This window comes from Ylistrum balloti, unplaced genomic scaffold, assembly GCF_031769215.1.
Source record: "Ylistrum balloti isolate Yb309-2 unplaced genomic scaffold, AGI_CSIRO_Ybal_v1 Utg370290, whole genome shotgun sequence".
NCBI lineage: Eukaryota > Metazoa > Mollusca > Bivalvia > Pectinida > Pectinidae > Ylistrum > Ylistrum balloti.
In genome coordinates, this window is record NW_026782220.1 from 1,044,280 (window position 1) to 1,063,194 (window position 18,915).

At 35.7% G+C, this 18,915-nt stretch overlaps 1 protein-coding gene across 3 annotated transcripts in view; it reads left to right on the forward strand.

Moving 5' to 3' along the window:
- The window catches only part of LOC132552982 (arginine-glutamic acid dipeptide repeats protein-like), a 65,951-nt gene extending 60,919 nt beyond the window's left edge, over positions 1–5,032 (forward strand). For all 3 annotated transcript variants that reach the window (XM_060217187.1, XM_060217189.1, XM_060217188.1), the window contains exons 21-22: positions 465–649; positions 1,470–5,032. In XM_060217187.1, the coding sequence (XP_060073170.1) occupies positions 465–649; positions 1,470–1,562 (278 nt within the window). In that variant the 3' untranslated portion in view covers positions 1,563–5,032. The remainder of the gene's footprint in view (positions 1–464; positions 650–1,469) is intronic.
- Positions 5,033–18,915: the final 13,883 nt, after the last annotated feature.

The window sequence follows — 18,915 nt, forward strand, 5'->3', positions numbered from 1 at the left end:
ACACAAATTCTCATTTCCATACATTTAAATATATTTCAAATTTTGATTATATAAACCGGTGTTATAAACCTATGTTACCTGTGTATGTTGTAAGATCTAAGTATTTTAGCTCTATGTTACATATATGTGGTATTAGATATATATATTTTAGTACTGTGTTTGTGTTATTAGATCTATATATTTTAGTCCTGTGTAACGTATATGTGGTACTAGATATATATATATTTGAGTTTTGTGTTATCGTGTGTGGGTTATTAGATATATATATTTGAGTTTTGTGTTATCATGTGTGCGTTGTTAGTTATATGTTTTCAAGTTTTGTATTAACGTTTCTGTGTTATTAGTTATATGTATTCGAGTTTTGTATGAACATTTGTGTGTTATTAGTTACATGTATTTGAGTTTCATGTTATCGTGTGACGTTTTACAGAAATATGACACAAAATTTTGATCTGACTTTGCAGGAGCTGATCCATTAGCCTCAGGAATGAACAGTTCTAACCCCCCGACGTCAAGTGCTGGGCCACACCTTCAGTCTCTACCCCAGGGACTGCCACCACACGCAGCACTGCTAGCAGGGCGTGAACAGGAGATGCTGCAAAGTGATCTCTATAGACGAGCCTATGCAGACCCCGCATTTGCTCATCAGGTGGGTTTTAGTTATATCTTCCAAACTCTCTCTTGTCTTAGACTTAAACATAGATACAAGGAATGTCTCGTGTAGTCTGACGATATAGCTTTTCCTTCAAGTCTTGCTTTTTCTGATCTGATAGAAATCAAGGTAAGATTTTGTTAACTTGTTAAAAAGAAAATCCAGTAGTTGCTGTAATTTTTGTTCCAAGCCATGTAAATGTTCTTACTGTTTCTTCCTATATGTTCATATTAGCTGTCTTCCCAGACTGTGGTCCATTCTCCTGACTGTGGTCAATCCTGTCTGTGATTCATCTTTCTGCCTGTAGTCCATCCTTCTCTCTGTAATTCATCCTTCTCTCTGTGGTTCATCCTTCTGTCTGGTCAATCCTTCTGTCTGTAGTCCATCCTTCTCTCTGTGGGTCATCCTTCTGTCTAGTCCATTCCTGTATCTGTGGTCCATCCTTCTGTCAGTGGTCAGTCTTTCTGTCTCTGGTCCATACGTGTCATACCTGAAGGCAAAAGTCCCATATTTTGAAGCCATCAAATTTATCTTTAAATGCTGACACTATAGACAATGTATGTAGAAAACTGTGAGTTGTAGACATGCTTTTCATTAAAACCAAATAATAACAGGAAAAAGAAAAGAATTGTTTTAGATAGTTTTTTTATTTTTATTTAAAGTACTTCAGTGAAAATGTTGATAAATGTGTCACACGCAAAATATCTGTATTGGATGTTTTATAATTTTATGAGTTAACTCCCTTTGTAGCTGTCTGCCTGGACTATTTCAGAAAAATTGCTGTTCTTGTTTTAAAATGAGTTATCTCCCTTTGTAGCTGTCTGCCCAGGCTGCTCACCAGGAGGCAATACAGCGCCAGCTGGCCATGGATCGCGAACGCTTTGGTCCTGGAGGTCATCTCCACCACTGACCTCACCCGCTTTAGCACTGACCTTCATGGCTAATGCTGTAAACACCTCATGTCCTTGGTTGTGACGAAATGCATCGACCCACAGGCGTAAACATATGGAAGAGTAGATATTAGACAGCACACAACTTCTCCAATAGGATAGTTTAACTGGTGTTGACAATGTGGCAGCAGTTTGCGACTTGTGAATTGAGTTGTAAATAAGGTTGAAGCTTGACAATCAGGAAAAGAAGAAATGATGAAATCCTGATGTTATTCTTAGCTTTGCTCAAGACATTTAATGAGCAGGGCCTATTGATGTGGCTTGAATAATGGGGGTGGCCCCAGGTTCTAGTGGGTGTTTCCAAAGACTAATTGGGCATAGCCCGGACAAAGTGGCCATACAGAAGCCACATTTGTGGCATGATCTCTAACGGTCAGCCAATTCTTGTGCAATCTTCAATTCAATGTTTTTTTTGGGGTTTTTTTGTGAAAACCAAAACATATTTAAAAGAATGGATTCCTTGCCCATGGGAGGATATCCTTCTGTCGACAGGCAGATTCCACTGTACAGTATTAGTGGCTACTTCAATTTTTCTGTGTGGCATTTTTCATATAAGCTCACGCTATGTTTACATTTTGTAATTTATAAACAATTGTTTGTGAGGTATGCATGAGTGACAACAGTATGAGTGATGCAATTATGTGACTTTATAGTCATATGACAATTTGGTATGTGGTCATGTGACAACAAACACAGAATATGATAGATGTTCTAAAGAATGAATGAAGACTAAAATGTGTACATCATTCATGTGGAGAGAGTGTTTGTTTAATGTGAAAGTGGAAATGTTTTTATATGTGATGCAAGGTAAAAGTGTGAGAGTTCTGGACAAGGGAGGTTACTCCATATCCACAGTATATATGGCAGCACACCACTATAAATTAATCTGTTCTACTTTATATATTATTTAGCCTTTAGCGGTAGAAGTTTCAGGGAATGATGTTGTAGAACTATCAGCTCTGTAGATCAATATTTTGCTTATAAAAAAAATAAGTTCTTTTAACTTTTTTTGATGTCTGGGGCCCAATTAGAAGCTGCTTTGTTGAACTAATTTCATAGTTTCAAAGAGTTACTGTATTTCTTAAGAAATGTTTCTTGGCTCAGTAAAGGTATTAAAAAAATTGCCATTTTACAGAGAAATTAACTGTTTTAAAGAAATAAGTACATTAAGAAGGGCTCTGTGACATTAAACAGTATTCATGCTTTGCTTTATAGTACAATAATTTTAAAAATAAGATGCTAAATACAGAGAAATATTCTACTGGTAGGTTGTCTCCCCTTAGTCCATCTCCTGAGTGTGGCGGAGAGTTATTAGGTAGCTTGCATTATTTCTACATTCCAATGGTGACTTTCCTGTAGGTACTGTAGTTTGTTCCCAACACCAATCAAACATCATTTATAATAATATATTTATAATACAAAATGTGCTGAGAAATCAGAATTCCTACATTACCATTAGTGATTGAAAAACAAAGTCTTGCATTAACCACAAATGGTTGTGAAAACCAATGTATGGCATTATGACTAGTGAATAAGAAAACAAATGTCTAGCATTATGACTAGTGAATAAGAAAAAAAATGTCTAGCATTATGACTATTGACTTAGAAAACAAATGTCTGGCATTACCACTAGTGATTAAGAAAACAAATGTCTTGCATTATGACTATTGACTTAGAAAACAAATGTCTGGCATTACCACTAGTGATTAAGAAAACAAATGTCTTGTAATATGACTAGTGATTAAGAAAACAAATGTCTGGCATTACCACTAGTGATTAAGAAAACAAATGTCTAGCATTATGACTATTGACTTAGAAAACAAATGTCTCATATAACGACTATTGACTTAGAAAACAAATGTCTGGCATTACCACTAGTGATTAAGAAAACAAATGTCTTGTAATATGACTAGTGATTAAGAAATCAAATGTCTGATATTACCACTAGTGATTAAGAAAACAAATGTCTGGCATTACCACTAGTGACTAAGGAAACAAATGTCTAGCATTATGTCTAGTGACTTAGAAAACAAATGACTCGTATAACGACTATTGACTTAGAAAACAAATGTCTGGCATTATAACTATTGACTTAGAAAACAAATGTCTCGTATAACGACTATTGACTTAGAAAACAAATGTCTGGCATTATGACTATTGACTTAGAAAACAAATGTCTAGCATTACCACTAGTGATTAAAAAAACAAATGTGTAGCATTATAACTATTGACTTAGAAAACAAATGTCTAGCATTACCACTAGTGATTAAGAAAACAAATGTCTCATATTACCACTATTGATTGTCATGGTCATCATCAACCAATACTCACAGGAAATCCCAAACTGCTTACCTACTTAGAAAGCAACGTAGAATCCATGAAAATGGAAGCCCTGGAATATGCATTTAAGTAACAGTTGTCTTTTTCTGTAATTATTGTTTATTATCAAGTACCGGGAGCAGTACTACAATGGTCTGGGGGACTGTCAACTTTACATGGATATAACATTGTAGTGTTTATTTCTTGTAAATATAGAGAGACAGTATATAGTATGAAGTCCAGAGATTTGCTATGTTTGTATTGTGATGTTTACTGAGGTGTTACCAGTAAAACTCAGTATAGTGTTAGAGCTGAAGGTTATTCTGGTCAGACAGGAAGCTTGGCATTGATGTCATAACTTTGAGAAAGTAGTACAATATTCATCAGTTTTAGTGATTTTTAGATCACAAGAGTTGTTGACATTTTGAGATCCTATAGTAGGTGACTTGTCAGCATTTTGGAAAAAGGTGATCTGGACAGAAAACATTTTACTCTCGACTGGTGAAACGTGTCTCTATTTCTGAGACTACTATCTCACCTCTAAATGACCAGAATTTCTTTCAGCAGTATATTTATATACCTGTGGTGTGACCTAGGTGTAGTGCTGTAATCATCAAACATTGTTGTAGACACCAGTCAACTGACCAGTTCTGTGTCATTACTCAGGACTCTGGTCAATTGACCAGTTCTGTGTTTTTAATCAGAACGATGGTCATGTGACTAGTCCTGAATCATTACTTGGGATACTGGTCAGTTGACCAATTCTTTGTCGTTACTGGTCAGTTGACTAGTCCTGTGTCATTACTCAAGTCACTGGTCACTTGACCAGTCTTGTGTCATAACTCGAGTGACGGGTCAGTTGACCAGTCCTGTGTCATCACTCAGGACAATGGTCCATTGACCAGTCCTGTGTTATAACTCGAGTGACTGGTCTGTTGACCAGTCCTGTGTCATCACCCAGGACACTGGTCCGTTAACCGGTCCTGTGTCATCACTCCGGACACTGGTCACTTGACCAGTCCTGTGTCATTACTTACTGATGATTTGCCTAATTCTAATGAAACATTACTCCACCTAAACAGTGGGAAATAAAGTATATAAAAACCTACAATGTCTTTGTTTTGATTTGTTTGTCACTAGAATGTGTTTATCTTCCCTAATTGTTACCTCCACCAGGGCTTTACATGGAGTCTAGAATTACAGATAATTTTATATTCATTAGAAGTCAAATGTTGATTAGTACTCTGTAAAATTTAGGTGCTGAATGATGTGGGGAAAAAAATCAAGGTGTTAAAATTTGTTAATTAGTGATATCATGTAGACAATACATAGACATACACAATATTGGTGAATAGTGACAGGTAGACATACACAATATTGGTGAATAGTGACAGGTTATCAATCCGACATAATATGTAGTAAAATTAAGAAATGATGTGATACTGATTGATAAAACTGAAGATTTATTTAAAGTTAACAGTGGTGTTGTAAAACATACAGGTTTTATTAGTTTCAATACTCTTCATCAGTTTGAGTCATTAGACAAGTGATGATATTTTGTCAGAAATCTGACAGTTTTTCCAGTCAACACTTGCAGGTATTTTTTGTTTATATATAAACCTAAGTTTTATTTTCCACTACAGACAAATACATTAAACAACAGCCTTGTCCTACCGACATTATTATAAACTAGAAATTAACAATACAACTAGCTTTTTACCTACATGTAATCTATGTCACAAAAACATCTAATTAGAAGTTTGTCAAAATTTCAAAGGAATACAACCAAACATTTTGTCACTTTTTACCAGTATAGGGATTCATGGTAGCTTATTGTGTGACCTCTGGTTTAAAGTCGTACCATGTGGACGGGATATCTCAAATTAATGTCATTTATTCCTATCAAATTCAGCAAGAACAGTAGTTATAGATATGGACAGAACTGATAACATCTTGAGACAGACATAAAAGATGTTAGAATTAATATTTGTTTGGCTGTAGTACTTCAGGTACAAATATTTATAAAACGATGCTTTCTAGGGATAATATGTGGCTGCAGACTTATTCACTTTAAACAGAAAAATAGGATATGTGATAAAAAGTTAGGTGACACTAACTTTCTTACGTGCGACATACAAAGTGCTATGACATTGTACTTATTTGTCAGATGTTAGACACAATCTGGACGGTTAGGGCTGATCAGAAGTCCTGGTTTACTCACATGTAGTGGTTGGTAGGAACAAGGGTTATAAATAACGAGAGGCTATTTTACAGAACCTACATGTACCTGTTAGCTGTATCCACGGTTTGTAGGTTCACCATATATGTTTTTCACTGATTAAACTTGGTTGTCGGCACAAATATGTTGTAGATAACTTAACAAATTGTCTGTTATATCATTGATACATATTATAAATAGTAAAAGGTCATGAATAGAGCCTTGTAGTACGCCTGCATTTGATTTATCAATACAGGATTTGCTATTTCCATTAAAAACTTGTTGACTAACTTAATTCATTATCCAGTCAAGTAACTTACCTGTTATCCCATAACTAGCCAATTTTCACTTCCAGTCCCCTATGCCACACGCGATCGAATGCCTTAGAAATGTCACAAAATCTAAACATGTAGGCTTATTATTTTCAAGATTGACACATATATATTGATTCAATTTCAATTAGTTGATGCACAGTGGAATGTCCTGGTTGAAAACCTGACTGAAATTTGTAAAGGAGTGAATTATTTAAAAAGTTAATTAAGTAAAAAAATTAGCAACCAGTCTTTCAAACAATTTACCAATAGTACTTAATAGAGTGATTGGTTTGTAATTTGATACTCGTCGCCTTTTTTTAATGGCATTATTAAAACATGTTTCCATTGTTTGGGGAAGGAATTAAAGAGAGAAGATAAGCAGTTGTGTTTTTAACATGGTGTGACTAATGGTGTATAAACCTACTGCTTTCCCTGATTTTAATGTCAACAGAATGTCTGTTATGTCGTTAATAGTGAAAGGGATGTCTGATTTGTTAGTGTCGGTTCTGGGTTCAACAGCAGGTACGTCAACGTTAGCACCGTCAAAAGTAGATATCGAGACAAAGTAGTCGTTAAGTATGGTAGTCTCAATGTCATCGTCCATTTCTGTAACTCGAGTTGCCCTCTTTAAAGATCGTATAACATTTAAAGAATTCACTGTCTTCTTTAGTCTGTGGACGATTTTCCAAAAACTCTAGGATTTGAGTTACAGTTATTGGATGTCTAGACGAGTGTATCACGAGATATTTCTGTGGGCGGTTACGAGTTCGCGAAATATCTCGTGTACACAAGTCTATTGACATTCAATAACAGGCTTGTATCATGTTTTGTGATCGGGGAATCTGGTATGGTAACAAATGACGATAAACAAATCTGTCCAGAGTGCCGAGTCCCTCTCTCTATTTCTTTTATTTCCTTTTCGCAACTTTTCATACAAAAGAGTTCCAATATAAGTAATACTAAATGCTGAATCGTACCTAATCCTTAGCGATGGAGCGATAAGACCAAGCAATTATCTCCCATCTCTTCACCCAATACATATACACCACAGGTCCGTCAATCAACTGCCACGAACCAATCACATTTGTTCTGTGTTCCTGAGTACATTTTCCGTCAAAAGCAATCAACAATCAATTATTAGTACATTTCCCGCCAAAAAACAATAAATTAGTAGTTCAACCTGAACCCGACTTCCTGCATCGAATCTCTCTACATTTTTCCTGAATGTGTTTCGAAAACAGAAAGACGACAACTTCTCCGTCTACTAGCTCTATTCTCAATACGAAAGACCAGATATAAGTGACTAAATACAGTTCTGAAGTTTTGTTTAAAAAACTGTTCGTTTAAGTGAAATGTTGGAATTGTTAAATGATAAAGAAACTGCTCTCGGCGAGTTTTCAATGATTAAGTATATAGTGAGGGCGTTTTAGTACAGTGATTACATCTAATTGATTTTTGCCAGAAAACATTACGTTTTTTTTCTTCCAGGAGACGTAACGTTTCCATTTTATACTCAAAATTGTATGACTTGAAATTGTGTTATTAAAATTACAACCGAGGAGAAAATTTGTGAGTTCGGGTTTTTTTTTTCAAGATTAGCCCTACTGCTGAATACTAGTACGGCTTGCACAGTCCAGTGGTTTAAAAACGCAAGTTGCTGTATAATTTAGTGTCCAATAACTTCCATGCTGGGTATTGGTATTTATTGTACAAGCAATTATGTCCGCATAAAAAATCTCTTGTCTTTTTTTTCAGATTGTTTACGCAATTTCGCTGTTTTATGAAACTTAAATTATAAGGGGTACGACAGCATTTATATGTTTGTAGTATTCTGTTTCTTTTTCTTATTTCTCGTCTTAAGTCGGAGTTGAACCACGATTTGTCATTAGGTACAATTGTAACTGTTTTATAAGGAATACGCTCATCAGTAATTTCTAAGTACCTAGTAGTAAAAATGTCACACGTCTGCTGAATGTTTGTCCATAAAAAGTTCAGTCCAAAATGTATCTAAAAGTAGATTGTTAAAATGTTCATAATCTGCATCCTTATAATATGTAACTTTTCTTCTATAACTTTTTACAATGTTAGTCCCAACAGTCACCTCCACAGTTGTTGCTTGCTGGTCGGAAATGTCACGGTCTATGTCGATTTCGTCTGTCGTTGTAAAAGTGCACGTGTCAGAAATAAGAATTGGGTCAAAAGCGAGTTGCGCGTGCATCCAATCCATGTCGGTCTGTTGATCACGTTAGTTAAACTTTAGGATTTCATTATGTCAACGAGTGTGTGGTTATCATCTAATACTAGAAAGTCAACATTTATATCACAAAGTATAACTTCAAGTGTAGTTTCATTCAAAGCTTTTTCAGTTGAGAAACGAAGGAAGTCTCAAAAAGTGTGAGGACTATTTAGTGGTCTTCGAACTGTGCATACAAGGATTTTTTTTTACGGGGAAACTGGACCTCCACCCATACAATTTCACAGGAAGAAAATTATAAGAAATTTCTATGACACGTGCACAGGAGACTGGAAGTGTACACATTAATCTCCGGCACCCAAGAGTTTGTCATCGTCAGCTATATGTAAATCAAGGTGAGTCTCTGTAATACAAACTATATATCAAAATAAGATGTTATGTGTTCTAAATGTTATAACTTGTTTCTTAAACTACGTATGTTCAGATGTTCAACGGGACCTGGGTTCGGGTGAACCTCATTACAGGAAAAAGAAGTATTTGTTTAAAAAAAGAGTTCGGGTTATCAAATTAGATTAGATAAGACAAATTTCACAACATGTGATAATTTGATCACCGTGTACATCATATATAACCACACTCCTTTTAACATTTTCATGAGATTAATAAAGAAAATAAAGTGTTCCATAGTCAGAACGCAGTGTGTCCGAAAGTAAACCAGGTCACTAAATTATTACCCATAATCATCAAACACAAACACAGTTATATATATAGTGCGGCGATCGGGTCCGTTCATTACACATGTACACACAGTTACAGATGAACACTCAGCAAGCAGAGTTATAGAGGGTTCATGGTGGGTAGGAAAGGAAGGAAAAGAAAGGAAAGATGAAATAAGAAGCCAGGAATGTAGATATCAGGACGGGAGTGATAAATGATCTGTCATTTGATAGGGTTTACAAATAACACGAATACAGATATATATATAATTTTATATACAGCACGCACCCAGAATTCGACACTTTAAATACATCATTTATATACAGTATAAAACAGCCTTACATACAAGACTTTATATAATCTTAATTTACAAGGATTTGATAATTTGACACAGGAGGTTTTTGTATTTGAACCAATGAAAAATATGAAGAAAAAAATATAGATTTAATTTGTCTTATACAAACAATTCAGGAACACTGTACTATTATATGAGATGGTGGGGAGGGATGTTTGATACAATGAAGTCAAGACTCTGGGTCAATTTGTATGGTCTGGTATAAGGGATAGCACGAGAGGGACGTGGTGGGATGGGGTGGGGGTGGTTGACAAGAGTCAATTTGTAAGGTCTAGTACAGGTGCATTGTACATTTAAATGTGAGGGAAGAGGGTGTTTGACAGATTCAATGAAAACTAGCATCAATCTGTACGTTCTTATAACAGGTACATGTTACTATTGTATGTGAGGGGGGGTTGACTTATACAATGAGAACTAGCATCAATCTGTACGTTATTATAACAGGTACATGTTACTATTGTATGTGAGGGGGGGGGGGTTGACTTATACAATGAGAACTGGTATCAATTTGTACGTTATTATAACAGGTACATGTTACTATTGTATGTGAGGGAGAGGGGAGAGGGGGTTGACTGATACAATGAGAACTGGTATCAATTTGTACGTTATTATAACAGGTACATGTTACTATTGTATGTGAGGGGGAGGGGGGAGGGGGTTGACTGATACAATGAGAACTGGTATCAATTTGTACGTTATTATAACAGGTACATGTTACTATTGTATGTGAGGGGGAGGGGGGAGGGGGTTGACTGATACAATGAGAACTAATGTCAATTTGTACGTTATTATAACAGGTACATGTTACTATTGTATGTGAGGGGGGAGGGGGTTGACTGATACAATGAGAACTGGTATCAATTTGTACGTACTTATAACAGGTACATGTTACTATTGTATGTGAGGGGGGGGGGTTGACTTATACAATGAGATCTGGTATCAATTTGTACGTTATTATAACAGGTACATGTTATATTGTATGTGAGGGGGTATGTGAGGGGGGAGGGGGTTGACTTATACAATGAGAACTGGTATCAATTTGTACGTTATTATAACAGGTACATGTTACTATTGTATGTGAGGGAGAGGGGGGAGGGGGTTGACTGATACAATGAGAACTAATATCAATTTGTACGTTATTATAACAGGTACATTGCACTATTGTATGTGAGGGAGAGGGGGGAGGGGGTTGACTGATACAATGAGAACTGGTATAAATTTGTACGTACTTATAACAGGTACATAGTACTATTGTATGTGAGGGGGTTAACTGATACAATGAGAACTAGTATGAATTTGAACGTTATTATAACAGGTACATTGTACGATGATGTGATGGAGGGGTGGTTGACCATTTGAAAAGGTACATTGAAATCAGGTTGTTGAACTTCAAATATTAATGTTATTAGCATAAATACTAAGTAATAACCATGCGCGGTTCAGTTATGTGAGGTAATATTTGAACAATTCAAAAACAAAGATGACGTTATGATCCACGAAATCGTGATGTCATAGTAGCTGTCATAATTGATTACTTGACTCTGATTCAACTACATAACAATGACGTCATCTTTTTAACCTGAGAGTTTAGGCGGAAATGAAAAGTACAACAATGACATCAGTTTCATTTATAGCTTTGAGAAAGCTTCTGCACATTTGCCGATACTTACCAAATCGCATTTTTGCATTTACACCAACATGCAGCAAGCACACATTCATACAGGCCTGTGCCAATAAATAAGATCTAATAAAATCTATTTTCTGTTATACAAACCATTCTGATCCAGATTAGAGTTGAACTTAGATATATATATATACTGTAAGCTGAAAAGTCCATTCTTGATTTGGGTAAGGGCTGCAAAAATGGACCCACGAAGTGTGCCGTCCAAGTGGGAGTCGTTACGAAATGACTTTGCAAATGCAGCCAGAAATGGCTGGGGTGTACTTAAGTTACAGGCTCTCATGAGAGGCACCTTTATACGTGAAAACATCGTACCAACGACACTTGTAACATGAGATAAAATCTCCTCCGCAAATGATGGAGTATCAAAACACAGGAATCAAGCAAAACACCTTTTCCCTGTGAACGTTGTCGGAGACGGTAACTGTTTTAATAGTTAGTTTGGGTCTTTGGTACAGAGAACAATTACGTTGAGTGTCGGGTACGATGTATGCATGAGCTGGTTACAAACTTTTCAAAATACACCAGCCATGAAACATTCACCGCAATGTCAAGTAAGCCGACATATTTTAAATACAATTTTGAAAGCTCAATCTCTGACCAGGCCAATGTCCCCAATAATATCCTCCAGTCTTTGAAGTATGAGATCATGAAGTCATCATCCAAGAAGGGCAATTTCTCGGCTATTCTAAATTTACTAGCTAATCATGACAAAGAGCTGGCAAATCATCTAGAAAATGGACTGAAAAATACAATCTATACCAGCAAGACCGTACAGAACGAAGTCATAAACATCATTAGGTCGTGCATCAGAAATCAAATATTAAAAGGCCTGAAGGGGAGAGGGCTTTACTCTATCATAGCTGATGAAGTGACGGGTACGTTTTCAAACCAAGAGGTTCTGCCTTTGTGTGTGCGATTTTTAGACGAAAGTCAAACTGAGCTATGTATTCGAGAAGAATTCTTTGATTTTCTCCATCTAAAACGTACTACTGGGAAAACAATTGCAATTAAAATAGTAGAGGTTTTAACAGAGAACAATATTCCAGTGGACAAAATGAGGGGCCAGGCGTACGACGAGGCAGTAGCTATGTCGTCAGAAAAAGTAGGTTGCCGAGATCGAATAAACTCTATCAATCAACATGCCCTTTACACACACTGCATCAGTCACGTTCTGAACTTGAACATAGATTACCTCTTGTGAGAAATATAAAAGATGGGGTAAATGCCACATTCGTTTTCTGCGATGTCTCGCCCAAAAGGCAACGCTTCTTTAAACATGACCTTCAACATCATGGCCCTGAATCAAAGCGTAAAAAATTGTTGGGTTTGTGTAAAACAAGATGGGTAGAACGTCATACCTACTATGATATATTCTATAGCATGTATACTGCCATCGTTGAATGTCTCCGGTCCATCGTAAACGCAGAGCTTGAGGAAAACACTCAAGATGAGTGGTCGTGGGATGCTCAAACTAAAATTACAACACAGGGATTGCTGGCTACTCCGATGTCGTACCAGCTTTTGGTTACGTTCTTCTGCATCAGGGCTGTTCTGTAGACAGTCAAACACCTTACATCAAAACTTCAGAAACGTGATTTGGACGTGTATGAAGCCCGTACACTGATTACTGATCGTATTGAGAGGGTGAAAGAGATGAGAGAAGGAGTGGATGTTGAGTTTGAAACGTGGTATGAAGATTGCAAACGAATCGCAAACGAGCTTGACATAGAAGAGAAGATCTCGAGAATATGTGGTAGGCAAACACAGAGAACAAATAATGGTAGTTCCTGTCCGCAACAATATTACAAAGCCACGGAAGCTGTTCCATTTCTGGATCATTTATCAACTGAGCTCAATAACAGATTTCACAAAGATGACAGTGTTGCATATGCATTTGGTTGTTTGGTTCCTAAGTAAATGTTGACCCTGTCAGATTCTGAAATACAAAAACTTTCCTCTGAATTTTTCTTTTGTGACTCAGGTTTGCCATGTTCTACAAGGGTATTTGTTGGAGTGGAAGAGGGCTTGTGGGAAACTCGATGAAAAGGGCATCACAGCGGACAATCTTTTAGGTACCTACAAAATTGCAGACGGGGACATCTTTCCAGACATCAAAACACTTCTTCACATTGGTTGCACCTTACCTGTCGCCTCTTGTGAGGCCGAACGCTCATTTTCTGGGCTTCGCCGCATTAAAGGCTATATGCGCAGTACAATGAATGAGGATAGATTGTCATCGCTAGCCCTCATGCACTTACTTCATGCACGAACCATCAATGCAAGTGCAATCTGCCAAAGATTTGTGATGCAAGACAAAAGACGAATGCTCAAGTCAAGCATCTTGTACAATTACATCTGAAAGGGCAGTTTGTAAGATTTTCACTTCTGTTCAAACATTGAAAAAATTAAAAAGAAAATAAAAAATAATAGAACAGGAAACGCTGATATTGAATTAACGGCTAACATCCACATTTCCATCTAGTAAGGTTGTTGCTTTTATATTGCATGAATATTGCATATTGCATTGTAGGCTCGGTCGGACCCCCTCATGGGAAAAATTTGACAGATATAATTATGAAAGTTCTAAAATTGGTGTTATAGAAATTAAATGAATATTTAACTTTTGATCGGTATTTTTCCGAAATGCCAATATTTTTTACTTAATATTTCTTGCATCAAAATCGTATAAAGATTTTTATAAACTTTTTTGTCCATATAAAGTACACTACCAATACCCTCCCATTTGGTTGATACAATCGTTACTGAGCTTTCGGAATTATGTTGTAGCTAAACGTTTTGCTTTTTAGGTGATTTGTTTTTCAATTTTATAGCCATTTTTAGACACGAAAATGTGTTGTTTATTTTTTCATCAAAACTCATTTCACATTTTTTACAAAAACTCAAAAGTTTTAAGCTTTTAAAAGACTTCTAGTCTCATGGCATGATAAAATGACAATAGAAGAATGGAAATGTCTAGACTTTTTCTGGCTTTAAATCGTACAGAAGTCATATTTCATTTGTCTGACCATGAACTTCCAAGAATGATATATTCTCGTGCATATGCCGCATGACATTTTTGGGATACAGTATTAACCTTAAAAGTGTGCAATATCCATGTGTATTTTTATCACATTTCACAGGAAATAACATAGTTACACTACTCCACAGTTCTAAGTGAAATAAGAGACAGAACAATTCCACTAAGTAATAATGAAGGTTATGAATTCAGCCACATACTTAAACTGGGTGACTGGTCACGTTGTACACACTTTGACTGACCATAACAATTGTTTAGAAGGTTGACATTTTAATATGATCCCGTTTTTTTATTTTTTTTTCCTATGGCCTTAACTGATAGTGAAATATTATATATTTATTGAGTTGGTTTGAGGTAGGTTAACATAACATTTGTTGCTAAATGGCGGAAATTGTCGGATAATGACCGGGAAGTACCGAACAGTAATAAACTGTGACGTAAGCATCTAACATCAAGATGTTGACATTTGAGACTTTATTGAGTATAAAAAATATAGAGAACAAATAGTAGAGATACAACAGCCGATTTTAAACACTATAAGTCATTCTTTAAAAAAAACCTGAGCTTAAACTGTCTTAAGAGGTTGGAAAACCCTCATCGAAGGATCGTGATTCGGCTATATTCAATTATACATGCATGTACATCTATGAATACATGTGTAGGTAAGAACAGGGTTGTTACTGTTATGAAATACATTTTTTGGTATAATTAAGCAGGTATAGAATAGTTTGTATGACTTCAGTTTGTCAGTTTTAGAGATTTACATTGTGTGTCAAGAATTCGTAACTTATCAAATGATAAGCTTGTTGATATTCATGACTATGAATAAGTAAACAATGTAAATCCAACTGACAATTCAGCAGTATAAGTATATAAATGACTCGAGAGAATCTGAGAGTAGAATTTAATAACTTTTTAATACGGAAAACCGAAGGCTAAAATATGTCTATGCCTGGTTTGGTGATTTGGAAATATTACGATAGTATTAGCATACACACGTCGGTGTTTTGATATTTACGTGTACAAGAGAGTAAAGAAAGAATTGTTAATACATTTGTTTTATAATTCTGATTATAACAGGTTAATAAATCGACTCTCTCTGTCTCTGTCAATCCCCCTCCCCCCCTCTCCCTCCCCCCTCTCTCTCTCTCTCTCTCTCTCTCTCTCTCTCTCTCTCTCTCTCCCTCTCTCCCCCCCCCCTCTCTCTCTCTCTCTCTCTCTCTCTCTCTCCATATGACATCATTTATCAATAAATTGCGTAAATTGCCCCTATCTATTTATTGCTTGTATTGATGATTGTTTAAAGCAAAGTATTGTGGTAGTTGTGAAAACTTGTATCCGATTTATTTTGTAAATATTTATATGCATTGACATATGCTTAAATCAAAAATGGCTCTATAATGACTTTCTTCCACAGTCAAAGAAATCTACATTGTTAGACGAAAACAAATACCTGTCATGATCGCCAATTTTTCCAGGTTATATAAATATGTCTATATAAACTTATCTGAATGACATAACCCTGACATTCCTATTAGGGGCCCTATATCATACAGAATATCCACAGTATGCAATTTGCAGCAGTTAATTAAATTTTAATAAACGAATTAAAAGACGGACACTGTTGGAATAGCTCATCTCGCATAGTTTAACTTCTTACTCAGAAAATAACGGAAATTTATTGATAAATACCATAAAATAACGACACGGTCAATATGTGTCTACATCGATCCCCAAGAGGGTATACAAATTCAACAGACTGTGACAGACATACCAGTGCCTTTCCGAAACGTGACTAGGAAAGGGGATTAGGAGAACACTATTTTCGGGCGCTTTGTTCACGTGACAACCCAGCCTTTCCGGGAAAATCACACTTGATTTCTGTTTGAAGACGTGTTCTGATCACGCTTTTATATTCTATATATACGACAGGAAAAATCTTAAACACGGTGTTTAAAATCTATTCACTTCAAAATACACTAATTTACGAATACCAACGAAATTCAGACATTGAAGTAATGTCGGGCATTACATTTTGTAAATTATGAAAATAACTTTCGGTCTTCACCTCCGTTTAACTGATTTTATTTCATTATTTTTACATGCTATCATTACGGTATAGGCAACGTTTATCGAACGTATGTAAAACAGATCTGCTACACCAGAACACAATAGTTTTAAAATCTCACCATATTTAAGCCTTTTTCGTGAAAGTATTGCTGCGTAGTTGGTAAATTGTAAACATGAATACCTCTCTATAGATTGGTTTTATTCGTTGCATTGGATTGTAAGAGAAACAGCACCTTGTATGCAAATGAGTGTACACCCACACAGACGACTTCATGAAACACGTATAAGAAATACGTCAAAGGGAGGATGGTGGGCGTTCCCTTGCTTCAAAAGCAAGACTTCAACAGTTGAAAACATCTAAATATAATGTGATTTTCTCGATATTTTCGGTCTAAACTTGATCAGGAACAACAGGTTATAAAAGTAATACACTCTGACTACAAAGGTTAGTTTTTAGTTACCAGCTGATTGGAACATACATGTATTTCAATATCCATGAATACATTTACACAGGTGTAACATGTCTGGTTTTACCAACAGTTGTTCATAGTTAACTTTCAAAACGGTGACTTTTTTTGTTTTTTTTTTTACCTTCCAAATTATATATGTGTGTCGATTTGTAGCCTTTACCAAAGTTTCTGTGAATATTATACAAAAGGCACAAAAGTGAAAACACCCATAATAAAAATTAAGAGTTAGATACAGTAGAGTCAAATAACGAATTAAACTGTATCATACAGCTGTTCCGTCATTATAGCACTCGTCAGTGATATCAAGGGACTAATATTTCAAAGCCTAGGAGGTGACTAATGCTAATTCAAAGTGATCGCAGACACTAGACGACTGTCTCTTGTGTTAAATTTCAGGTGTAAATTCTATTAACTTAAATACTAAGTGTAGACAAATATACATGGTTTGGTTTTCTTTCCTGGAAGAAACATCGACAATTCAAACTATACACTTAGTGTATATGGAACCACTAATGTAGCAACAGCACAGTCAAACAAATCTGGTCGAAAACATGTCCACACTTCTCCAAAATCTACCATTTGTATGGTTTTAGAGGACGAAATTGATATGAAAAATACTTAGATATTCTCTCTAAAAAGGATGCTTTAACCCTTTGTAAATTTAGATTAAGAAATATTTAATTTCCCTGTCGAAATTGACAGTTGGAGAAATATACCAAGAGAAGAACGCATCTGTCAGAGATACAATAAAAGAGACATTGGTGATGAGTATCAATATATATTTGAATGTTCGACTTTAGAAAATGAAAGAAGTTGCTTAACATCGAAATTAATTATTAAACATAGTGCGTAATCGTTACAAAATAGCATGTTATCTACAAAAAATATCTTTCCTAAAAACATATGAACCTCATTAAGAAAATTAACCACGTGTGTTCCCTGGGTAATTATAAGTTTAACAAAGAACATTACATCTATGATACATTCTTCCCTCAGTATAGTCACGCATGCGCACTGTATTTCTTATACTGTATATATATTGTACATCTCTGTATACCATTTGTAAAGGTGTTAATATATAAATAAATGGAATTATATCAACCAGTCTGAATGACATAACCCTGACATTCATGATAAGGGGCCCTGGATCATACAGTATATCGACCGTGTGCAATTTATGGCAGTTAGTTAGAAATTAAATAAACGTATTAAAACACCGACCTTTTTGGAATTGCACATTTCCTATAGTTTACTTCATGCACAAACCATAATAGAAATTCATTAATAAATAGTGTAAAATAACGAGACGGTCAACATGTGTTCACAAGGTCCTGCAAGACCGTAACAAAATTACCTTGGCTTTTCATAAACGCGACTAGGACAGGGGATTAGGAGAACACTATTTTCGGGCGCTTTGTTCACGTGACAACCCAGACTTGCCAGGAAAATCACACTTGACTTCTGTTTGAAGACGTGTTCTAAACTTGCTTTTGTATTCTATATATACAACAGGGAAAATCTTAAACGCGGTACTTAAAATCTATTCACTTCAAAATACACTAATTTACGAATACCAACGAACATCAGACATTGAAGTAATGTCGGGCATTACATTTTGTAAATTGTGAAAATAAACTTTCAGTCTTCTCCTCCGTTTAACTGATTTTATTTCATTATTTTTACATGCTATCATTATGTATCACGGTATAGGCAACGTTTATCGAACGTATGTAAAACAGATCCGCTACACCAGAACACAATAGTTTTAAAATCTCACCATATTTCAGCTTTTTCGTGAAAATATTGCTATGTAGTTGTTAGTTTTTAACCATGAATACCTCTCTATAGGTTGGTTTTATTAGTTGCATTGGATTTTAAGTGAAACAGCACTTTGTATGCAAATGAGTGTGTACCTACACCGACGACTTCATGAGA